The 26,095-nt window shown below is 39.0% G+C and overlaps 1 protein-coding gene across 2 annotated transcripts in view; it reads left to right on the top strand.

The window, feature by feature from the left end:
- Orc1 (origin recognition complex subunit 1) overlaps window positions 1-26,095 on the top strand; it is a 404,967-nt gene that overhangs the window by 375,122 nt on the left and 3,750 nt on the right. Inside the window, exons 2-12 of one of the 2 annotated variants that reach the window (XM_045759325.2) lie at window positions 13,594-13,831; window positions 15,117-15,244; window positions 15,367-15,456; window positions 16,663-16,757; window positions 17,998-18,152; window positions 18,344-18,510; window positions 20,043-20,838; window positions 22,310-22,558; window positions 23,514-23,670; window positions 24,932-25,075; window positions 25,437-25,607. In XM_045759325.2, coding sequence (XP_045615281.1) covers window positions 13,704-13,831; window positions 15,117-15,244; window positions 15,367-15,456; window positions 16,663-16,757; window positions 17,998-18,152; window positions 18,344-18,510; window positions 20,043-20,838; window positions 22,310-22,558; window positions 23,514-23,670; window positions 24,932-25,075; window positions 25,437-25,607 — 2,280 coding nt within the window. In that variant the 5' untranslated portion in view covers window positions 13,594-13,703. Of the gene's footprint in view, window positions 1-13,593; window positions 13,832-15,116; window positions 15,245-15,366; window positions 15,457-16,662; window positions 16,758-17,997; window positions 18,153-18,343; window positions 18,511-19,970; window positions 20,839-22,309; window positions 22,559-23,513; window positions 23,671-24,931; window positions 25,076-25,436; window positions 25,608-26,095 lie in introns of those variants that run through there. The other variant, XM_045759315.2, reaches the window with a different exon arrangement.

Raw genomic sequence — 26,095 nt, 5'->3', positions numbered from 1 at the left:
CTGCGTGAGGGGGTTGAAGACGAGGTTCCAATACTGTGCCATCTGTGTAGGCTTTCACAGTACCTGGTGATAGAGGTTCCATTAATAAACAACATGGGATATAGGATTAAACTCCTTATCGTGAGTTTGATAACACGCAGAACAGAAAAAAAGACAGATAAAGAGCGCTTCTTTGTTTGGGTTGAATATCCTGACGTCACTACTAAATGTATTGTAAAACTGGTTTCCCGCGCTCGAGCAGATTATAATTCTTGCTCCTCCTCCTCCAATGTAAATGTCCCCAGCTCGTTTTTCTGTGTCTTCTGGTCCACCGTTGTCTCGTTGTACAGCTTTGTGCTCACGGCTGTGGACTGCTAAGTACATTTACACAATGTGCAACGAAATTGGACATTTTAAAATCGTTTGTTGTACGTTACATATTTAAACATCTGAAATTTGAATTAGGCCAATGATGTCGTGGCAATCTTTATGATAAATATGTTATTGAATATGACAGAAAGGGTGAGATTAATGATTCTAGCGCAAATTTTCTCTATTTTCCTTATGTTTTCCCCTGATAGGAAGTTGAAAAGTTCTCTCCAAAGTTTATTTTACAGTCAACATCTTCGGGGGCAGCGGTGAAGTGGGTTTGATAGATGATTGATGAAGGTTGAGCCACCCCAAGAGGTGGATTGACCTGGAACTTCAGAGTATAAGCAAGATGTACTCACCTAGTTGTGCTTGCGGGGGTTGAGCTCTGGCTCTTTGGTCCCGCCTCTCAACTATCAACCTCAACCATGTGTGAGGTGAAGTAAGGTGTGAGACCCAGTAGAAATTGACTGGGGCAGTAGATGAGGTATGATATTCTGCCTTCGTCTTCACCATGATAGAATGTACAGAAAGATAGAATATTCAGATGACTGTTGACAGTTGGGTGAGATTGTTTGATATGTAGTGCTTCGACAATGTCCAATCTTCTTTAGTCGTCATATCTGTCGCTTATTTCGGTACTGTTGGTTAGGATTTTTTGCGGATGGTCTGGATGTGTGAAGAGATTACATGTTCTTTGACGGATCCTTGTTGTTTGTGCGTTGTCAGGCGCCTTGAAAAGAGATGTGCTGTCTTGCCTATATACTGAGATCGCTGGGGCTGACAGTCCTCAAGTGGACATGTTAAGACATAGACGAAATTTATCTCTTTCAAGACTTTTACTTGATGTTGGGAGAGTTCTTGATAAGAAAGTTGGCAGTCGTCTTGTTCTTATAAATTGTTAACTCAGTTATCTGCTTAGTGTCAGTAAGGGTCACGTTTCTCTCAGTAGTGTCTTTCAGGACTCTTTCCTCCGTCTTGAGTGGCGTAGAGAAGAAGGTCCTGCGTAATAGTTGACTCGATGGAACAGCATCTGTGTTGTTTCCAGACAAAGATCGTCACAGCCGTCTTTCACCCGAGGCCGGCTTCCTTCACGACCCAGCAGAAAGATGAGTAATAATTATTAATTACAACAATTATTATTATAATAATAATTGTTGGCCCTAGCTTGGTGAACAAATGTTCACCACATCTGTTCAATAGTACCATGTCAGAACTCACAAATAGGACACCAAGGGAAAAACTCACCGCAAAACCATATAAACCGATTTGTACATGAGAGCATAAGGGCTTAAAAAAGTGGCTCTTTAGTACATGCTTCGAACATGTACTAAAGTATGCATTTTCTGGGATCATTCAGGTTAAGAAGCGTGCAAACTGGATCCCGCTAAACTGCCTTGCTATCATCCCAATAGTCTCATCCACCGGCACGTAGGTGAACAGCGTCTCAGCATCCACACATCCACCTCCCATGGCTGCGACCCCAGACAAGTCGACAAATTTCCTTGCAGACTTAAGGCTGAACGCGCACGACACGTTAGGGGTCAGCGGGTCGTTAAGTCGCTGAGGCAGTCGGTACAAACAGGCTGAGGACTGGACGATGTTACGAGGAGGTACCACTGGGTATAGAAGTTACCTGCAGGTGTTCACACCTGACGGAGGTGAGGAGGGCAGGTGGTGGTCCCTGGCGCAGGTGAGGTCACCTACCGGTCCCTGACGGAGAGAGCAGGTGGCTGTCCCCCGAGTACAGCGTTCATTTCACGGACGAATATTGTATGCAAAACTAGTCGTGGACTTGCATATTGATGGTTAGATTGTTGAAAGGATTGTCAGGCGTCTTCTGGGCCAAGGTGCGTATTGTTGGGGTGTTCTCTACATCCTCTTCACCAGTTTCAAGACAATCCTCTTTCACCCTCCTTCTCCGGCACGCCCTCGCGCTCAAGCACTACCTCATTCACTCCAGTGTGTCCACCTGCACCTCTCCCTTCTCCCCTCCTACATCATAGCAAAACGTTATTATTTTGTCTCTCGTTTTATGCGTGTGTTTTGTCTGTGTCGTATGTGATGTACGCCCCTTGTGTTGTTACTTTAGTTAAGCCCGTGATATGACACCCTCTTGTATTTGTTGTATGTTTAACTGGCTTGTGTTGAACAACAACAACACACACACACACACACACACACACACACACACACACACACACACACACACACACACACACACACACACACACCAGAGCTGAGGTAAGGAGTCGTGTGTTGGTGTCCTTTGTCACCTCCAGTGACAAAGGACAATCCTGTTGTCACTGCAGGTGACAAAGGCTGATGGTCAAGACAAACTCTCACTATGGATTCTAAAAGAGGAAGTAGAAGCACTGTGATTTACACTAGTATAAATCAGGTCACTGGTAACATGAGAACACCAAGAAGCTGGAAGACAGTTAATGTAGTCCTGATATACAAGAAAGGAGACAGACAGGGGCACTGAACTACAAGTCAGTGTCCCAAACTTACATACCATGCAAGGGGATGGAGAAGATTGTGACAAAAACTAGTAGAATATCTGGAGAGGTTATCTTGAGGTTATCTTGAGTTGATTTCGGGGCTTTAGTGTCCCCGCGGCCCGGTCCTTGACCAGGCCTCCACCCCCAGGAAGCAGCCCGTGACAGCTGACTAACACCCAGGTACCTATTTACTGCTAGGTAACAGGGGCATTCAGGGTGAAAGAAACTTTGCCCATTTGTTTCTGCCTCGTGCGGGAATCGAACCCGCGCCACAGGGCCACGAGTCCTGCGCGCTATCCACCAGGCTACGAGGCCCCTTTCTCTCTCTACGAGGAGAGAAGGAACTTTGGAACACAACTCCAGCATGGGTTCAGGGATGATACATCTGGCCTCACAGATTGTACAGAATTCTACAATTAGGCGATAAAAATTACACAAGAAAGTGAAGGGTGGGCAGACTACATATTTCTGTATTGCCAGAAGGCCCTTGACACAGTGCCCGATAAGATACTAGTATATAAGTTGAAGAAGCAGGCAGGAGTGCCAGGGAAGGTACTTCAGTGGATAAGGGAGTACCTAAGCAACAAAAGACAGCAACTCATTGTGAGAAGTGAAGTCTCGGAGTGGCGAGACGTCACCAGTAGAGTGCCATTAGGGTTCAGTCCTTGGACATATTCTGTTTCTGATATGTAAACAATCTCTCTGAGGGAGTAGACTCATTCCTCTTAATGTTTGCTGATGACGCAAAACCAATCATGAGGAGGATTAAGACAGAGCAAGACAGCAAGATGACCGGAATAAACTGCAAGTATGATCCAACAATGGCTACTAGACAGAGAGAAATCACATTACCGTGATGTATCAATGAGGAAATCCACAGGAGCCGTACCGAGGACTCGAACCTATGCGTTGGATATTCCCAGATGCACGCTCTAGACGACTACTCCACGACACGGCCAAAAGAATTGCAACCTGGGGTACTATTGCACCCTCGAGGATTCCCGAGGCTTCCACTGAAGCCGAGCCAGGGTGTCACACAATTTCCCCCCCATGAACTCTAGCTCTGTCGTCTAGTAATTCTACCTCTGTTGCCCCTCTTTCAATACACAGAGAAATCACATTTGCATAGAGCGTGCATCTAGGAATACCCAGCGCATAGATTCGAATCCCCACCACGGCTCTTGTGATTTTCCCTAATGGCTACAAGAGTTAAAGTCGAGTAAATGTAACGTAATGAAACTAGGTGGAGGGAGCAGCAGGAACGAAAGGATAAGACAGACAAGATTCTAACTATAATTAACCAAATAGACGCAGACTAAGTGGAGGCTGAAGAGGAGACTCCAGCCTCCACAACCAGACCTCCATAGTCTCCAGAGACTACACGATGCCTGGTACTAGACGCAGAAGCAAGGTTTACAACCAGTGACAACAGAACTATCTTGAGATGATTTCGGGGCTTTAGTGTCCCCGCGGCCCGGTCCTCGACCAGGCCTCCACCCCCAGGAAGCACCCCGTGACAGCTGACTAACACCCAGGTACCTATTTTACTGCTAGGTAACAGGGGCATAGGGTGAAAAAAAACTCTGCCCATTGTTCTAGCCGGCGCCCGGGATTGAACCCGGGACCACAGGATCACAACTCCAGCGTGCTGTCCACTCGGCCGACCGGCTCCCTTTAAACTATGAACTATGTGACATAAATGCAAACTGGAGACATGAATGAGGCGCAGAAACCTCAGACGGAACCACTTTAGTTTAAATATTAAATTTAGATGAGAATTAGATGAGAAACCTGTCAGTACTAATTCAATACATAGTTTTCATTATAAATATGACCAGGAAATCCAGTGAAAAAATTCAGCGCATTAACCTACTGATGGTCGAAAGGCGGGGCTTGAGAGCTAATGCCCGACCTTGCAAGCACGTGTAGGTGTGCACACGCTGCAACAAAGGCACAGGACCGCCGCCGTGTGCAACAGTCACATACGTTAAAAAATAACCGACAATAAAAGACCATGTAATTAAGCAAAGTAGAGAGAGAGTGGAGGATGAAGCCCTCGGAGACGTCTCAAGGAGAGGCTCCAGCACGAGGTTCATGAAAGATAACCACAGAACGGGAGATAACAGACCGCCTGGAACACTAGACGGCTGGAACACTAGACGGCTGGAACACTAGACGGCTGGAACACTAGACGGCTGGAACACTACACGGCTGGAACACTAAACGGCAGCAACACGTCGCGTTTCGGTCGTATGCGTTGCATTAGGGCAAAAATTGTCGTACTAGAACATGGAAGCGGCTGGCGAAAGTGACGTATTGTCCCGTTTTCTGTTTTGGGTCTTTTGGTAGTTTTTTTTTTTTTTTTTTTTTTTTTTTTTTTTTTTTTTTTTAAGATATATACAAGAGTGCCTGTACATTCTTGTACAGCCACTAGTACGCGTAGCGTTTCGGGCAGGTCCCTGGAATACGATCCCCTGCCGCGAAGAATCGTTTTTTCATCCAAGTACACATTTTACTGTTGCGTTAAACAGAGGCTACAGTTAAGGAATTGCGCCCAGTAAATCCTCCCCGGCCAGGATACGAACCCATGACATAGCGCTCGCGGAACGCCAGGCGAGTGTCTTACCACTACACCACGGAGACTGTGTTAAGAAGACGACACTTTATATTAACCGTTTTCTTGACGTTAGGAAATGATGGTTAATACTGGTTAAATGAGAAAAATTATACGTAAAAATAATTAAAAATTCATTTACATATAATTAGAATTAGGCTAGTTATCACTATCTCCTGCGGAACCCCTAAATCTGTACCCCGCGTCACAACAGAAAACGGAGACATAGGCTAAAGAATGAGGAAATATTTAAACTATTTCCTATATTTTACAGATACGATGATTTCTAGTCCAATCAGGGGGCGACGTAAGGTCAGTGGCTGACCTGTGTTATCAGTCATTCTCGAGGACACACCTTACAGTGGGTTCGTTTCCCCTTGTATGTTTACCTTTGTAGAATATCCCTAATTGATTCTTCTTCTGTTTAGGTTCTCATTTGAACTTACTTACTAACCTTGTTGTACCGTTGTGTAATAATTTAAATATATTGACGTTCGAATTTCGAGGTGGTTTCTTCAACTTATTTCAGTATATTCCACTTGTTTTCCATCCATACAGGGTACCTTGCGAGGATTTTGGGGCTCAATGTCCCCGCGGCCCGGTTTCCGACCAAGCCTCCTCGACTGTACGGGTATTTCGCAACATGTCTTCGATTCACTTGCGTTTTCACATTCAGCCTGTGTCCTCTTGTCCTACTTTTTCTTAATTAAAAGAGGCTGTCCGTGTCCCATCTTGTATATTCCCATCAGTATCTTGTATGTTGTGATCATCTATTTCCTCCCCCCCCCCCTCTCTCTCTCTCTCTCTTTCTCTCTCTCTCTCTCTCTCTCTCTCTCTCTCTCTCTCTCTCTCTCTCTCTCTCTCTCTCTCTCTCTCTCTCTCTCTCTCTCTCTCTCTCTCTCTCTCTCTTTCTGTCCAACCACTTGGGCTGGACGGTAGAGCGACGGTCTCGCTTCATGCAGGTCGGCGTTCAATCTTCGACCGTCCAAGTGGTTGGACACCATTCCTGCCCCCCGTCCCATCCCAAATCCTTATCCTGACCCCTTCCAAGTGCTATATAGTCGTAATGGCTTGGCGCTTCCCCCCCCCCTGATAGTTCCCTTCCCTTCTCTCTCTCTCTCTCTCTCTCTCTCTCTCTCTCTCTCTCTCTCTCTCTCTCTCTCTCTCTCTCTCTCTCTCTCTCTCTCTCTCTCTCTCTCTCTCTCTCTCTCCACTCCCGTAAAATTCCGCACCTGATCAATCCGTGCGTTTGAGTGAAGTGTTTACACATGGGATGATTCCTGTGGAGTTTCCAACATAGTGCCGCAGGTCATAAAAACAAGAGAACTGCTCCTAACTCGGTGTTTTATGTGGTCTTTATTTAACTTGAGAGATTACTGTACGCTTCCGCCTTGCTTTCCCTCTCCTGCCATCTCCCCTTCTCTCATTTCACCTCTTATATCTTCCTTCCTCTGCTCGCATTCCTTCCTTTTTTCACAGTTCTCTGTTATTACTCATATTTCTGCTGTCACGTTCCATATCTCCTTTCATATCTTCGCAAACCAGGTCTTGTTTTCCTTTCCCGCGCTTTCTCTTTAACCCTCTTCCTTCTCGACGTGACTTCACCCCTTTCCCTGTCTTTCTCTTCCACCCCTTCCTTCTCAACATGCCTTTACCACTTTCCCTGCCCTCAGATCTGAAAGTGTTTTGAGTCTTCAACTGGTCGTCAGGAAACATCTCTCAATCTCTCACATTAGCTCTCTCCTCTCTCACACATGGATAGTCGCTTCTCCCTCTGTCCAGTGGACGGCATCTGGCTGTTGCTAAGGGCTGTGAAGTACGGCATTCAAAGCTTTCTTCTAATGAAAGGAGAGGAGATAGACTAAGAATGTTCAACTAGATGTTTTTTCTGAGATTTGATGAGTCTACGGAACGCTGTCGTTGATTTAGCTAAGTTAATGGTTACTGAACTCTTTGTATATGAGAATGTTCTGGTCATGAAGCGTTGAATAGGGACTAGATTTTATTTTATGTCGCCAATGTTCGTTGTTACGACGCCAAAGGTATTTTTATGACGAAAATAAATATATATATACAGTACCTCTCTCTCTCTCTCTCTCTCTCTCTCTCTCTCTCTCTCTCTCTCTCTCTCTCTCTCTCTCTCTCTCTCTCTCTCTCTCTCTCTCTCTCTCTTCCTCCCTCTTTCTCTCTCTCTCTTCCTCCCTCCCTCTTTCTCTCTCTCTCCCTCTCTCTCTCTCTCTCTCTCTCTCTCTCTCTCTCTCTCTCTCTCTCTCTCTCTCTCTCTCTCTCTCTCTCTCTCTCTCTCTCTCTCTCTCTCTTCCTCCCTCCCTCTTTCTCTCTCCCTCTCTCTCTCTCTCTCTCTCCCTCTCTCTCTCTCTCTCTCTCTCTCTCTCTCTCTCTCTCTCTCTCTCTCTCTCTCTCTCTCTCTCTCTCTCTCTCTCTCTCTCTCTCTCTCTCTTCCTCCCTCCCTCTTTCTCTCTCTCTCCCTCTCTCTCTCTCTCTCTCTCTCTCTCTCTCTCTCTCTCTCTCTCTCTCTCTCTCTCTCTCTCTCTCTCTCTCTCTCTCTCTCTCTCTCCTTTGTATTCATGTTACACAGGTAGGTACAGAAGACGACTTCTCACTATTGTTAGCAGGTTGAGTGCTAATTTTGCCTTGAATACGATTTACAATCAAGTCCCCAATTACTGCTGGGTGAACAGGAGCGAATTGTTCAGAATTGGTGCCCAGTCAACCATCCCTGGCCAGGGCTCGAACCCAGACGAAATCGCTGGAAGCTAAAAAAAAAACCTGTTTCAATTTTCCTTCGGTGGTCTGACACTGTCATATATATATATATATATATATATATATATATATATATATATATATATATATATATATATATATATATATATATATATATATATATTCATAATCAAAGTTTCATTTAGACTTAAACCCAAAAATGCAAAAGTGGTTTTTAATTTCATATCTCCGAATAAACTACCAAATTAAATTTTACTCTAAAAATATATATATATTTACGTTTCCGGAGATGAGACCCGAGCTCACACAGTCGAAAGAGAAAACTCGTATTTGCTAGACCCACAAACTCATCCCCAGCACTTCCGTTTCAATTTACCCAGGGGTGAAGAGAGCGCGAATGACAATACAATAGGTGGGAAATATTTCCTGGTGGCTTGAAGTGAGAGAGAAAACGGTAGGATGTTGTTGGTTAAAGTCCGACTGAAGTGGGGTACTGCTGTATTTATTTATTTATTTATTTATTTATTTATTTATTTATATACAAGAAGGTACATTGGGTTAGAGAGAATACATAACATAGTATTTACAATCTTGTAAAGCCGCAGCGTTTCGGGCAGGTCCTTAATCTAACAGATAATTTTAAGTAGGTAAATACTAGCAGAATTCTTAGCAGTATTCTGAAGAATGAACCCCAGTTAAGTACAACACATGATCTCATGTAATAGAATGTTGTTAAAGATTCGCTACTTGGAACAAGAAGTTCCAAATAGCACGGGCTATGGTGAGCCCGTAGACATAATAGAAGTAATAGCAGCAAGAATAAAACCAGCGGTGTAACCACTACTGAGTTTTACTTTAGTTCATTTATTATGCACCCCATACCCATCTTGTGGGCGGTAGTGGAAAGGGTTACAGAGGCACATAATGGGCTCAGGGACTGAACCCCACAATTCATTTAGCTAAGCAAGTTTACAATCTTGATGAGCTAGTTACAAAATTCAATATAAGTCGTCACATCAACAATGGGTTCGAGATCGACCTCAAGTACAGGTTCTAAATTAAGCAACTGACATATGTGAAGAGCTAGTGTCACAATTTATATGTTTGTCCTGCACACCGCCCCCCATCCAGTGGGCAGCGGTGGATAGGTTACAATCACTTAGTTACTACCTACAGTTAGCAAACTAGGGATATTTGGCTAAAATTTCTGGTAACAGATCATTTTGAATGAAATATTTACACATCGCTGGAACATTGGTTATAGAATTGTCTCTAAATTCACGTATCTTTTCGCACTCCATCACATAGTAATGGAGGGTGTGCGAATAATTTTGTTGATAATACGCTATGCGTACTAGTGGCTTTAGGTAGTGTATGTACTAGCTCTATCTTTAACTCCAACATTATGTATGTACCCTTACCTGAATAAAAAATCTAAATCTAAATCTAATACAACTGAAAGGCGTTTGCAAGCAACTTCAGAAACTAAACAATAATACTAACAACTGCGGAACGAAGTTATTTTTATTTTTACCTTAGGGTCACTAACCCTACTGGCCTCGACGAGAACAGGAAGCTGGCGGCTTGTCGAAGGTCCTCCCATTTACCTTCATGATCTTTATCAGATATATGTTGAAATTCAGCACAGTTTTGGCAGTTACGGCTTCGGCGGGTAGGAGATTCCCTGAATTAATAACCCTGTGGGTGAAAAGCATATCCTGTTCTCAGTCCTACATTGTGGCTTGTTGAGCTTGAAATCGTAACTCCTTGTTTGTGTTATAGCTGAGCTTCAGAAGAAAATATCCGGATCAACATCCTCCAACTTGTTCAGTATTTTAGGTCTCAATGAGATCCGCCCTCTCATGTCTGGTTTGTAGTGTTAGCCCTGTGGCCTTCAAGCGCTCATGATACGAGAAATGACTTAGCTCTGGAATGACTTTTGTTGCCCGGTGTTGCACCTTCTCCAGAATAGCTGTCCTTCTCATATACAGCTAACTACCTTCCAATACGAGGAGCAGCGAAGCACGATGCTCAGGTGCAAAAGGAGAGGCAGGAACTTAAAGAATACAATGTTAAGATGTGAAAGAAATTTAAAATTCGCAGTTTAGTTTGGGAGTATCGGAAAGGGATCTCTGAGCAGTGTGGGCCGAAAAGGATCACTGAGTAGTACTCGTCACCCTAACCAGACCGAACTTAAGGCTAAGCCTTCAACTTAAGCCTACTGTTTGAAGTAAACAGTATATATATATATATATGTATGTATATATATATATATATATATATATATATATATATATATATATATATATATATATATATATATATATATATATATATATATATATATATATATATTAAAAATTATATAAAATAAAAAATTCCAGAGAGTCAGCTCCGGAAATCAACTCAGTTGTTTAGTGTCTTAGTAATACAGGTTGGACTCTAGCTCTTGACCTTTTAAGCGGATTCCCCTTTAGCCTTTCTAAACTTATTTCAGATGATCGGGACATATTCCTTGAATTATTTAAATGAATAAATGGGACAGAGGGAGTGTCGAGGAGCAGAGGCAAGATAAAAGAAGAACATTGTACGGCAAAGATGGTGATGCGCTCGTAGCCTAGTCAGTCAGGATAAAACCCACTGGGTATGGCCAGAAACTGGTTGAGTGATACTGCAGATTGCCTTTATCTTGTTTTTTTCACGATAACAATTGAAGTCCCCGTGGCGTAGTGGTAAAACACTCTCCCAGCACTTCCCGCGCGATTTGGCTTGGGTTCATATCCTCTGGCTGGGAAGGATTGACTGGGTGCCAATCCTTAATTGTAGGCTCTGTTCACCCAGCAATGAATGGGGGTTGTTAAACGATTTGGCCTGTCGTATTCCAGGGAAAATTAGGATTAAGGACCTGCCAGAAACGCTATGCGTGATAGGGACTGAACAACAATGTAAAAATTCTTGTATATATAAATAAAAATATATATATATATATTCACATGCTGTATTTCCATTTATATCAAAGCCAGCCATAAGTGCCGTTTTCTTTAACTGAAATAGAAAATTGTACTTGCAAGACTATATGGGTAACTCTGTTATTTTAAGTAGCTTCTTTAAAAAATCCTTAATTGCTCCCAACTCTTTAAGATATAACTGTAACATGCTCGTGTCCGAAGCTAGACACAAATACAACAAAATTATTAATGATGGTAACAGAGTCCATTTAATATGGACTCCATCTCATGTTGGCCTCCGAATGCATGATAGAGCTGATAAGTTAGTCAAAGAAAGAATCTGAAAGAAAGAATTTGAAAGAGTCTGTCTTTAAAGAAGACGTTGAGCGTAATCTTGATTGTCACTAAGCAGTCTGAGAGCAATAGTATACTAAGAACTTCAACAAAATCTTGTAGCGCTGAAGTAAAGTGAAATCGACACCAGTAATTCCATCTATCATCATACTCAACATACTGACTCAACTTCAGCACCCACATACAACACATAACTAAGAAAGTCTCTAAAACAGTTGGTATACTCTCCAAAATCAGATATTATGTACCTAACTCTGCTCTCATCTCTCTATATTATGCACTAATCTATCCCTATCTTAATTATGGTATCTGTGCATGATACACAGATACCATAATTATAACATGTGTTATAAATAAATAAATAAATAAATAAATACTATCATGCAAGAGGAGCCACACATCTATGGTTCATCCAATAAAATCAGCAGACTTCTAGATGTTACTACTGCTCGGCTTATACTCGGTTACAAGTATCTCTGGGAATTCTCATTATCTGCCGATGTAGACCTGACCAAATGTAAACTGTGTCAAGAAAATTATTCGCACACCCTCCGTCACTATGTGATGGAGCGCGAAAAGATACGTGAATTCAGAGACAATTCTATAACAAATGTTCCAGCAGTGTGTAAATATTTCATTCAAAATGATCTGCTACCAGAATTTTAGCCAAATATTCCCAGTTTGCTAACTGTAGGTAGTAACTAAGAGTGATTGTAACCTATCCACCGCTGCCCACTGGATGGGGGGCGGTGTGCAGGACAAACATATCAATTGTGACACTAGCTCTCCACATATGTCAGTTGCTTAATTTAGAAACTGTACTTGTGGTCGATCTCGAACCCATTGTTGATGTGACGACTTATACTGAATTTTGTAACTAGCTCATCAAAATTGTAACTTGCTTAGCTAAATGAATTGTGGGATTCAGTCCCTGAGCTCATTATGTGCCTCTGTAACCCTTTCCACTACCGCCCACAAGATGGGTATGGGGTGCATAATAAATGAACTAAACTAAACATAGTTTTCTACCTAGTGCTTTATCTCGCACTGTATCTAGTGCTACCCAATCCCAGAATATTTGTACCTAAGCCATATTACTTTACCATTATAATCTTAGGTATCATCTGATATCATGGTTGTTGAGTGCATATTCTACTGCATTATTCCTTGAAATGATCCTCATATTGTGCTTCAGTGAACCATTGTATAACCCTGAAATGTTATCCTAATGTACCTAATAATCCTTGTTCATTATTGTGTATTATTCTAATCTGCTTTTGTGTCAAAATTTCTTGCAATGTACCTATAAACATTTTTTCTCAATTTCACTGTAATTATTCTACTTAAAATTATCTGTACCTATAAAGTAAAGCTGTAAAGTACCTGTAAACATTTTTTGTCAGTTTTATTGTGAATTATCTTATTTATTTATTTATTTATCTATTTATTTATTTATTTATATACAAGAAGGTACATTGGGTTTGTGAGGATACATAGCATAGTAATTACATTCTTGTAAAGCCACTAGTACGCGCAGCGTTTCGGGCAGGTCCTTAATCTAACAGTTAATGTTAAGTAGGTAAATTCTAGCAAAATTTATAAAATGATAACAGGTACATTGCAAGAAAAAAAATGAGATAAGAGATGAGATATCTAAAAATTATCTGTTAGTTTAAGAACTTGCCCGAAACGCTATGCGTGCTAGTGGTTATACAAGAATCTAAAATAAATTTAATTTCTATGTTCTCTGTTAACCCCCAATGTTATATTCTTGTATATAAATAATAAATAAATAATAGAGGTGAGAGAGAGGTGAGAGCGCTGTTTGTCGACATAATTGTATTTGTGCTGCTTTTTCAGCTATGTTTTCATTTCTTGTTTTCATTCCACTCTTTATGCTCAATTAGTATTAAGCTTGTCATTTAAGTTTTTCATGCCCGAAACGCTTTGCGTAATAGTGGCTTTAGGCATTGTATGTACTAGCTCTACCTATAAGTCAACCAATCTTTGTAAAAATTTCTTGTATGTATGTACCTTACCTAAATAAACATTTATTTATTTTATTTATTTTATTTATAAGACGCATGGCGGGAGTCAGCTGTTATTGTTGTTGTCGAGGCCGCCCGCCAAAACATTCGCCTGGCCGACCTGCTCCTTCCCTCCTTCACCGCCTCGTATTTTCCCCACAAAATGACGCTCTCTGCTAGAACACGCTTGAAAATAAAGGGGGAGAAGAGTGCTGTGAGGTTCCATTGGATAGGCAAACCGCTGGAAGCGTCGAGGAAGGATCGGTTGCAGAGGGATAAGACATTTTACAGGTTGGTCTTGACGTCTTAAGTCCTTAAAAGTTCATACACTGGCGTGAAAATCATTTTATATATGCTTCTAATGCAACCATGCAGTGTTTGGCAGTTTGCAATGTTTTAGAGTCTGCAGTATAGCTGTGTAAAGTACGTAAACTTTGTAAACTTAGTCATTAAAAACAAGCTTCATTTTAAAGTCTCTAAAGGTCATGTGGTGGTATTAGAATTAGAATTATATAGTATAATTATATTAATTATAGGTATAATTATACCTATAATTATATAGGTATAGGTATAATAATTAGAATTAATTATTATTTTATCATCGGTAGCTGTAGCTATACAGTCAGAGCCTTGTTACCCTCCCCCCCGCCCCACAAAAGTCAGTCTGTGTAGGGAGTTGGGCCGACTCGCCCCGTTTCCAAACCCACTCCTAACCCTTTAACTATCCTTATACATTGATAAACATATCCATGCCAACCATCATATAATCTAGCCACCCCAACCGTCCCATAATCTAGCCATGCCAACCAATCCTAATCTTTACTAGCCAAAATATAGGACTGAAAGCAGATGCCTACCTGCTGAAGCTGTAAGTACTATCCATGATATTACTTCAGCTTAAAATTTAGCTGGAAAAATCCTCAGGAACAATAGAGGACCTTTGACAAGCTGCTGGCTTCCTGTCCCCATTGAGGCTACTAGATAGGGTGGCCGCATGTAAATTTGTTAATAACCAAATTAATAAATGGGTAAATGTGCTTAAAGATGAATGCACGTAAATGTAGGTATAACCTTGGAAGAAGCTTAGATCATGATACCACACCAACACCATGAGCCTTCTAAATAAAAATTAATGTAAAAAACTCGTAAAGTGAAATGCTTTGTAATTGCAACAGCAGTCTGTGGTATCAATCTTGTCCTAGACTAGCCATTCTCAACAGGAAGCGATATCTCCCCAACAAGCATACCCTTGCAATAATTACAGGTTGAACATTAGATGAACGCACATGGAGTTTATTTTGAGACTGAAAGGAGACGATTTCTGTCTTTGCTCTCTGTTACCTTGCTCTGGTTTGGGGGGATCAAGGTTTCCACTGCCTGGTCTCTAACCAGGCCTTCTGATTGGCTAAGGGGGAAAAGTTAAACAAAAAATACTTCGAAACACATTTACACATGATTAGAAATGGCCTATTTATCGCTTCCTCTTTGCAGAACCCTTAGTTACTTTGGGACAATACTGTACTGTATTGATTTTGATGTTTTTATAGTAGGTATTGATGCCATTCTTTATTTACAGTGGGTTTCGACTTGATAGAAATACTGTGTATGTTGGTGACTGTGTTTATGTTCGGAATGCTGATTCGCCAAACCCCGATTCTCCAGAAGGATCTGATATTGCAAGAATCATCAGGTGCTATGATAATGGTGAATATCATTTTATTTACTGATATTTACACTGTTCTTTAATGAAAATTTGTACAATTTGTCTTTAAAAACTGATAATTAATCATTTAAAATTCTAAAGTGTGTGCTTTATTGCTTTTCAGGTGAAAGAAAAGATAGCAAACGGGTGATTGTTCAGTGGTACTCACGGTTGGATGACATTAGTTTTGGCCATCGCAAGCATATCGACAAAGGTATGTTTTAAAGAATGATATTTTTCTACAACCTGCTATAGTGCCATGGTATTTAAATATAGTTATACAATATTTAGAATATTATCATTGATTTGTATGAAAATTTGTTATGCAGTTTTAGTATAAATTTTTAAAGCAGTGAGCTACAGTGTACTGTACTTAGCCTTGGTTAACTGTGCCTTTGCTGAAGTACTACTACTTGTTGATCAGTTGCAATTTGTATATGCACATCTTCCATTTATCCCCTTGTGAATGTTTCACATCATAAGATGTAAAGTCATTGATCAATTGTGGACCAATCTATACCTTAAGACACCAGAAGAAGCTTTTCCTATATTAACTATACTGTAATCTGAATTGGATTATATTGTGCCTAAAACATCTCGACACATTCATCAACCAAGTCAAATTATTAAAAAAAAAAAAAATCCTCTATGATTGGGTCACATGTAAATTTCTGGTCACTAGTGTGTATTTATCTGTTGCTGAAACAAAAACCTTTAGCACCTGCTTTGTTGGAAATATCAAAATGTTGTTTACTGTCAAATATAAGTGGGTTATGTTTGATTTTATTTGCTCTTTTTGTTTTTAGGCATTTATATGGTCTATAAACTAGGTATACACCTTTAAAGATGTATTGTGGATAACAATTTGTGGCTTGTCATCATTCCCATAGAGACCCAAGCACTAGTGTCTGGCAAACAAAACTTAAGTACAGTGCAACCTCAATTATCTGAACCAGTTGGTATCTCTGGGTGTTTAGATATCTATAATTAAGAATAACTGAAAATGCTGGCGATGTAATTTTTTCCTTGTATTGCCAGGCAAAGGGACTAAAAATATATATAATTACCTTGATGCATACGTTTATGTGTAGAAAACTAGTGAAATTTTGGTGCTAGTTGGTACAGTATAATAAATAAGTGTCCTTCAGTGCCGAATCATACCAAGACTCTCTGTGTCCGGCCATGAAACGACAACGAAGAGAGATTGAGAAAATGTAGCAGACCATCTGGAGCAAACACAAAGATAAACAGAAATTCAGAATTCTCTGACTGTAAACTCACATTCCAGCAACACTTGGGGGGTCTAAATACATTAAACTATTCCTAACTGGAGACAGATAGAATACATTGGATTTTTTGTGTATTTATGCATTCTTTGATAAATTATGAAATTGACTTGATATTTTTATCTGTATTGTAGATATACCTGCTCTTGATAATGCCCTAGATGTGGTAAGGGAAGAAAGGGCATTTGAAGCAGATGTCGATGCAGAAAGTATTCTCAGTATGTGTTATGTAAGTACAGTACAAGTTTTTACTGTGATTTAGTCATGTTTCACTACTGATTTGTTGCTTTGATACCAGTTTAAGCCAGTAAGGCAGCTGTAATATATTGAAGTTGCTGTGCCTATCTAGATGACGTTAATTTGATTGCATGAACTTATTTCTTGTTTTCAAGGCACCTCCCAATTTTGTTCAAAATGTATTTGCTAGGCCACATTGTATTTGATATGTTGGTGTATTTTTTGTGTTACGCTTTGGCAGCATTTTTTTTTTTTTTTTTTTTTTTTACACATTTCATGGAAGTAGAGGGTGTAGGTAAAAAAAAAAAATTAACAAATACTTAAATTTGTATTACATTGAGTGTTTGAAGCAGCATTGTGATGAAAACTATGAGTGGGTTTGAATAATCATTTCATATCATTTCATTTCATTTGAATGATCATTTGAATAATCAAATGATCCTTAGACCATATCTTTCACTACAACAAGTGACTTGAAATTAGCAATAACCCTTTTTTATTATTTTTCATTAAGTTTTAAATAATTTTAAATTCAATTTCCATAAGATTGTTAATTACTGTATGTAACTACCACTTATAATAAAAATTTCCATGTAACACACTTATGAAAACCAGTAAAGATGATATTCTACCAGGATAGCTATGGCCAGCTCAATTTATGATATTATTTTGTGAACATTAAATAAGAGTAACATTCTTACTATAAGTACCACACAAATTAGGGACCACCTCGTGATAACTGTTCACCACCTCCTGGGGACTATTTTTTGGCTTGTAGATTCCTCCTTGTGAATCCTAAACTGTAGATAATTTGCTGTATAAATTTTAAGACAAATAGCCATATAAACGATGACTATTCTTGTATGAAATTAGCCAGGTCCTATGAAAGTGGCAAAACTAAAATTGAGACTGCTGTATCCATTTAAAATAAATCATTATGACCTGTTGGCAGTATACAAATAACTCATGCCATGATGTAGGGGACTATATATAGTTATTAGAAATTAAAACTTGCATACTAAGAGTTTGTCAGTAAAGCTTTTTCTCTCATACAGCTGACTTTCCCTACTGTGTATAACTTTTACATTTTTGTTTCATGATCTTGAAATGAAAACGGGGTTTTAGGTCATTTTAAATGTGTGTAAGCTTGCATTAAAAATTTTGGTGAGCTATGCTGGAACTTTGACGTCCAAAGAAGTGTTCTGTAAGCCTAATGTAACTTCCATTTACAGGTTCAAGAAGTGTCCTGTTATGTTGATCCAAAAACTGTCAAAAGGCCATCACATTGTTCAGATCCATTTTATGTGTGTCGATTCAGTTATGGCGGCAAGATTCCTCGTCTGCATCCATTAGATGATTTGGGGAATTCACTGTTGAAAACTAACAGGTTTGTGTCTGAGACTTTGATGTTAGAATGCAAGGTTTTCCTGTTTAATTATTCCTGAACACAAAACAAAATGCTAATTTTTAGGTCATGCTTTGTGTACTAGCTTAAAATTGGCTTAAAAGTTATATGTTTGCACTCTATTTTTTGTATTTACTCCTTTTACCGTCAGTATTAATTTTTATTAATTTCAGAAACACTGCACGCCGATCTCTTGCCGATGATTTAACCAATTTAACTTCAACAAGTAAAAAGTCAGATACTACTACAAAAATAAAACATGGTAAAGAAAATGCCGCTAAAACTCCAACCATTGACAAAATTGTAAAACGTGACGAATCTCCTGAAATTACTCTCCAAGGTAAGACCTATTAAGTGTTCTGTCATAATTTTCAGCTGAATATGGGAAACACTGGTGCTATTGTACACTGTACAAACAGCTGAATATGTGGTTTACTGGTACTGAACCTAATACTCACTGGAATATGAGATTCCCCAGTACCATGCCTCATTAGCAGCTGATGCAAATCATTTACCTCTGTTTTAGGCAGAGTGAAGCAAAATTTATCACGTTTTAAATTTGACTTAAATTATTCATTTCTATTTACTTTGTTCTCCAAAATTATTGACCAGTGTACAGTGGTACCTCGGAATGCGATTGTCCCTGTATGCGAGGTTTTCGGAAGGCGAGGTGTATTTACTCCAAAAATTTGTCTCAGAAGGCGATGGTTACTTCGGGAGGCGAGTTTGGACGCGAGTTTGTTGATACGCGTACAGCCGACCTAGCGCGTTCGTCGCCCCTCCGCCCCGCCGCCCCTCAGTTTATTATTGTCTCGCGCTCAGTGACTACCCCCACATCAATTCTTCTCGCGGATTTTCAGTGTTTTGTTGGATTTTTGGTGATTTGTCTATACAATTTTTTATTATATATCTCACCATGGGTCCCAAGAAAGCCAGTGGTAAGGATAAAGGCCAGAAAGCTCATGTGAGGATGACAATAGAGGAGAAACAAGAGATCATTCGGAAGCATGAGAACGGTACACGTGTTGTTGAACTTTGTAGGCAGTACAACAAAGCCACATCAACAATATGCACTATACTTAAGAAGAAAAATAAGATTATGGGTGCTAAAGTGGCAAAAGGAGTAAGAACATTAACGGCACAAAGACCACAAATACTTGAAGAAGTGGAAAAGTTGTTATTAATTTGGATACACGACAAGGAGTTGAGGGGTGATAGTGTTTCGGAGGCCATTATTTGTGAGAAAGCCAGGGTGTTGCACGAAGACCTTCTAAAGAATACCCCTGCAACGAGTGATGCAGATAAGAAAGAGTTTAAGGCAAGCAGGGGCTGGTTTGAAAAATTTAGAAAGAGAAGTGGTATCCATAGTGTTACAAGGCATGGGGTTATGTGATGTGATTATGGAAGGGGACTCTCCTTCCAAACAGTAACTCCTCTCCTCCTCCCCCCTCCTCACCATCTTCCATACGCCTACAGCACTCGACAGCAAGGTAAGTAATAACTGGAACACAGTTTTGTAGGTTTATTTAGATGAATTAGGTAAATTAGGTATAAAAATTTAGTTTGATGTGGGGTTTTTGGGGTAGTCAGGAACGGATTAATTCATTTCCCTTTATTTCTTATGGGGAAATTAACTTCGGAATGCGAGTTTTCGGAAGGCGAGGCGTCTCCAGGAACGGATTAAACTCTTATTCTGAGGTATGCCTGTATTAAAAATTAATAGTAAGACTTGTTTCACGAAAAATAATTTCATTGTTGAGATCATTGTATGTATTTGATGTTATTGTTTCTTTCCAACAGAGCCAAGTGCAAGATACCAGTTGTTGAAGAAAAATATGTCAATAAAGATAAAAAGAGTTCAACTAATTCCAGGTAATGTTCACCCTCCCCAGACCTTGAAGCGACAAGCTGCAGATGAAGATGATCTTGCACCAAGAAAAAGAGCTCGAATCAGTCTGAATGATTGTTTCAAAGAAAACACTGACAAGTCATCCAAAGTCATTTCTAATGAGAATATGACCAGTGTGGAGAGACAAAGTATCTCTGGACGAAAACTTAAGATTGTTTGCTATAGAAAATTTAATGATGGTGAAATTGATAGAAATGGAAATCTCACGCCTTTGTCACCAGAGCACCGTGCAAAACACTCGTCTAAAAACTCACAAATTAGTGTTTCAAACAGTATTAGTAAATCACCAAAGCAGATCGAAAACATAAAAAAGGTTGGCAATGTTCGTGCCCTTAAAGCAAATGAAATTGATGATTTACTGGATAGTGACAGTGAGAGTGACAACTGTAGTAATAGTGAAGAGGAGGAGGAGGAAGAGCCTGAAATGAAGTCTTCCAAAAAATTAGAGACTTTTCGTGAAAGTCGAATAATTAAGCTGAAGGAAAATCATAAAAATTTGAAATCAAATCATGATTATATGAAAGATGTTCCATTAATAGACCTAACATCTGTGAAGAAAGGTACCCCTGCAAAAAAAGAAAAATTACCAGAATCCACAACTCCTCAAAAGACTGAACGTGTTCGACCAAAATCAAAAAGTACCGTCAAGAAGAGGTACGAGTGTGATATTTGTGGCGAGTATTTTTCATCTCGTACCGAGTTAAGAGACCATGTAGAGGATCACGAGGATTTTTATCCAACATCAAAATCCCCAAGCAGGTAAGAATTGTATAGTGCTCTTCTTGTGTCTCTTGTTATCACTCGGGAAGTTTTTGGCCTTGAAAGATACTATATTGTCATTATACATGCTGTGCGTTAATACAAAACTTGTCCATACAACTACAGTAGCCTAATAAGTTTGATTATTTTTAATTTTGGCTGGCATCATAATTACTACTGAACAAATTTAGTTTTTTCTCCGAGTCATGGGTAAAAGGTAGCTTTGTTACTGTAGAAATAATGATTATTATTAAACTGATTAAGGGAAAGTCTGTATTGTGTAGTTAATTTAACCCTTTGTCTAAATATTTGCTACATGCTTCACCTCGGTGGTTTCTTTATTGGGGAACCGATCAAAAGGCAGGTGTTGGGGGCCTGGTTCATGATAGGCTCTGACACCTTGGCTGTCCTGACATTAGATAATATCACGAGACCTAGGCAGAAAGAGTTCTTTTGTCTCGGCAGCCCATGTGGTCAAAAGGCTGCCTTCTGGTTTGCATGTCATTAATAGCCACCTTTAGTGTTACATCCATCAGCCTCCAACAGCTAGCTTAAAGGGACCTGTTTTCCTTGCATCAACGATGCAACATTTGCAGTACTGCTGTTGATATTGGTATCAACCAATAATGATCTGATCCAATTGGTATCAACCTTGAGGGATCCAGTCAGGCCCCAAATATCACTAATGTCCAGATGGAAGAGAGGTAAATAAGTAGGATAACTATAAGGAAAAAGCACAAAGTTTATATATGACTATATCATTTGGAAGGGAAACAAGGACAAATATCAGGGATAGGACGGGAAAAGGAATGGTGCTCAACCACTTAGACTAATAGGGGATTGAATGCTGACCTGCATCAAACTACTGTACTTTGCATGATTTAAATACTTCACTTAGGAGATGGGTGAAACTGGAAAAACCACTTGTAAAGTCGACTAGAGCCTAGTATGCATACAGTTTTGTATCCGGGTAAACTGTATGGCACAGACCTTAGAGCAATAACACTTAACTCATATGCTATAGCATCCTCACTCAGTTATAATTATTCTTTATCAATTTAGCCCTTTTTTCTTCATTTAATGACTTACTTTCTCTTAGTCTAGCAAGCTTATTCTTGCAGACAGATGTATTTTCTACTCTTTAAGTTTAAATGAAAAATGGCTGAAAATCGTTGAGTAACAGGGTAACGCAGTCAGCACAATTGGGAAATCATCAAAGGATCTGGACGTGTCCATTGGCAGTACTGTGTGGCACCATCAACAGAAAGCAATTCACATACATAATTGAACTGTTTTAACCGGTTACTAGCACAATAAAACATTTTCCTAAATACTGTAATAGATAATGTACAGTACTTAGGATAATTGGGATTCTACACTAAGATACTATTTGATTTAGTTTATAGAAAAGTTTGATGTTAAGATACTTAACTGTATTTCTAATAATTGTACATTGGTCTTAAATTTACAGAAAAAACAAGAGTAAACGTATACCTCGCACACCATCCACTACACAAAAGAATTCAAGGAAAACTCCTGCAACTCCTAAACTTCCATTCCGAGAAGAGCCTGTGAAAGATCCTCAGACGCCACTGGAACTGGCACGGGCTCGCCTGCATGTTTCAGCGGTCCCCGACTCTCTACCTTGCAGGGAGAACGAGTTCCAAGATCTATACTCTTTTGTTGAAGGCAAACTGATGGATGGTAATGGAGGATGCATGTAAGTGGTAGCTTAAAAGATATTACATAAATTTGTGAGTTGAATCAAAGCATAAATTAAATAATTTTTAAAATAGTACTATCAAAGAGCATCTTGTATGTTTTTGTATTAATTTTGACTCGTTTGTGCATTGGAAATTATACGTTGATATTACACTTGATATTTGTTGCAGGGTGTGTTCAGTATACCACCAGACCTCTCACTCTTCATGTATTGTTCCACTCATTCAAAGATATTGGTCATCTGCCTCTTATCATATGATCTTATTTTGCTCTTGAACACTCATCAAATTTGTCTTTCATTTATGTTAGGTTCGTTAATTTATTAGGTTATACAGTTTAATATTTCCAGTATGTCTGTATACATTGTGCTTGTGGTACCTTAAAAATGACTATGTCAGTAAGTGGTAACACAGTTTTCTGCCTGTATCCTAACTGATTATGCACCATCTTGTGGCTGAATACACAGGTTACAAGATTACAATGTGTATCCAAATAATGAATTTCATCAAGAGCCTGCATCAAAATAGTGAAATTGTCCATTGAGTCAAATATTATATGAACTCTGTTAATGTACAGTCTAATAATAATGATGATAATTTACAAAAATCATTGGAGCATTCTAGGACCGCCATCATTGTCAGTATGCTTAACTGTTCGAATACTTAACCTGTTCTGGGGGTGACCTAGAACGCTGGTTCGAATCACTGGATTGTTCCAATGATTTTTGCATAATGATATATCACACCAGTGTGATTTTTTCCCCTAGTATGTAATAATAATAATAGTAATTTTTATTTAATTTCCCAAAGACATTGTTTACAGTTGGTGGATCATCCTTGCTTTCTATTTTAATTTTCTAACTCAGTGTGATTGTAGTGTGTAGTATCCATATTGTTACTTTTATATATTTTGTTGCCTTTTTAAAGTATTTAACCTAAAATTTCTTTTTATAGGTATGTAAGTGGTGTACCTGGCACAGGAAAGACTGCAACTGTCAGGGAAGTAGTAAGACTTCTTAAAGAATGCAGCCATGAAGGGGATTTGCCTTCATTCACTTACCTGGAAGTCAATGCAATGAGACTAACAGAGCCTCATCAACTCTGGGTTCAGGTAAGATAACATGTTGATAACATAATGTAAGATAACATATTCTTCATAATAAACTATTTGCTATGCTATACAGAAAGGCCTGGTCAGAGTTAAGTGCAGGTGTGATAATCTTTTAGGCCACTTCAGGTAGAATGGTTGCTATTCTGTTTTCTATCATTATCACCAATTCCCCCATTTCCACTTTCATTAGTTGAAGGCATTTTTCCCAGAGAAGATATTAGAGCAAAGTTTGAGGGTGCAGTATTCAGTATGACACCCACATCAAATTTCTCATATCTTTGACACTAAATGGTGTCATGAAGAGCCAGTACTATTTCAGTTCACCTAATTATCCACAGCAGCTTTCCTTCTATATGAAAGAAAGGACAGGGAAAGAGGATGGATAAGGAAGTTTGAAAGAGTGAGAGGTGTCTGGAGGAAAAGTCTGCTAAGGCCGCCTCCTGGTAGAGATCGACCTAGTGGAGTAAGTTGGTCTGAGCCATCAGTAGATAGCTAAATTAAATAATTGTGGGCCTTTGCATAAAGTAATACTATACATTTTATAACATTTTTTCTTCAACTGTTTTACTCTATCACCTGCAATTTCATAATTTGTGGTAATTTGCTTAATCTCCAATGCTAGATTCCTGTACTTATTATTAATACAGCCTCTGTATGAGTCAGCGTTATAATAGATGGTATTACATGATACCAAGAATGTTAGCAAGTACTATATTCTTTTTTGCAATTTCCTGCTCCATGGCAATTAATATTTTTTGTATTTGTTTAAAATTACTTAAATATTTTCAATCCTTTAGTTATAAGATATTTACATATCATTTCCTTCCTCATAAGATTTTGTATCACTTTCTGTATTTTAGACCAATGAAAATACAATAATTTTCTATTGTATATTGTCTTGATTCAAGTGTTCATTTGGGATACTGTAATTTAATTTTGTACCCCATTTTACAAAGAAAAAAGCTACAAGCATTGAATATTCAGAAAGTTTTTCTACCACTTCAAAGAAGTAGCTATTAAGTCAGAAGGATACCATGTGAAATTAATTTTATCAATTCATCTTTTACAAACGTGAAATACTGAAAGCTAAAGACCGTTGTTTTATGACTGTACACTATAATTAATATTAAAGTTTTTATGAAGTGTTAATGGTGGATTTTAAGGTGACTGTCCAAGGAAAATAAGGAAGTGCCCTAGTCTTACAATGATCAGTGGGCAGATTGAACAATATTGTGTAATATTTATAAAAATGTCTTTCCAGGTATGGAAGGGTTTAACAGGAAACAAGGCAACTGCAGAGCATGCCTCCTCTTTACTTGAAAAAAGATTTTCCATCCCAGCCCCAAGGAGAGAACCAACAGTGTTACTGGTGGATGAGCTGGATCTCCTGTGGACTCGCAAGCAGGTACACTAGAAATGGTTCTTGTATTTACCTTCATCATTCAAGTCATCGTGATTTGTTGGTCACTTGGGCCACTGTGGTTATTATCATTTAAAGCCGTTAGAGCAAATCCTCTTATATGCCTGTCAGTCCATAACTTACTAGTGAATAAAGAGGCTAGCCTCATGATCAAGAATCAGGAATTCTTGATTCAAATGTTCTTCACTATTTCATATCTAACACTTCTCTTAAAAATGTTAATTATTCCTTTTTAATTTTCTGTTCATCATATACAGATAACTACTGTAATAAAAATTTTATGGTTGATACATTTGCCTACCATCCTCCTTACCTTTCATTCAGTATTAACAATTCTTATTTATAGGATGTGATGTATAATCTCTTTGACTGGCCATGTCGTCCTGGAAGTAAGCTGATTGTTGTAGCCATTGCCAACACCATGGACCTTCCTGAGCGCATTATGATGAATCGGGTGTCATCTAGGCTTGGGTTGACGAGAATGACTTTCCAGCCTTACAATTACAAGCAGCTGCAGGTTAGGGCTCTTATCTTATGCCTCCTATTGTACCCTTAAAATGTAATATACTATTATTAAGAGAGACTGCATATTTGTTCAAATAATTCAAATATGGAAATGTTTACTTTTTTTTTTAAGAGAAAATGGCAAGCTTTAGTAAAAAATATACCACTGTATAGTATGGTCATTGGGGAATTCATACTTTATAGTGGATGCTTGGACTGTTTCAAACATGGTGGTAGAACAGTTCTAATAGTCAAGTGTTCTGGATGGCAGGTGGCATATACTGATTGGTGCTGGAAGCATAATTTTGACTGCAATGTAATGTAATTTGGTGATTGCATATGCTCTGTGTAATGATTGAGATTGAAGAACATTTTCCAGGTAGTTATGTGTGAGATTTGAATACCAAAAAGGGTTTATAGTATAATTAGCATTGCAGGTCATTTGAACAGTAAAGTAGGAGTGGGCTCTGAGATTGAAGAGAAACTGTACAAGTTGTACCA

Source organism: Procambarus clarkii, chromosome 86, assembly GCF_040958095.1.
Source record: "Procambarus clarkii isolate CNS0578487 chromosome 86, FALCON_Pclarkii_2.0, whole genome shotgun sequence".
NCBI lineage: Eukaryota > Metazoa > Arthropoda > Malacostraca > Decapoda > Cambaridae > Procambarus > Procambarus clarkii.
The sequence above is the reverse complement of the archived record's forward strand: the minus strand, read 5'-3'. Positions and strand labels throughout refer to the sequence as shown.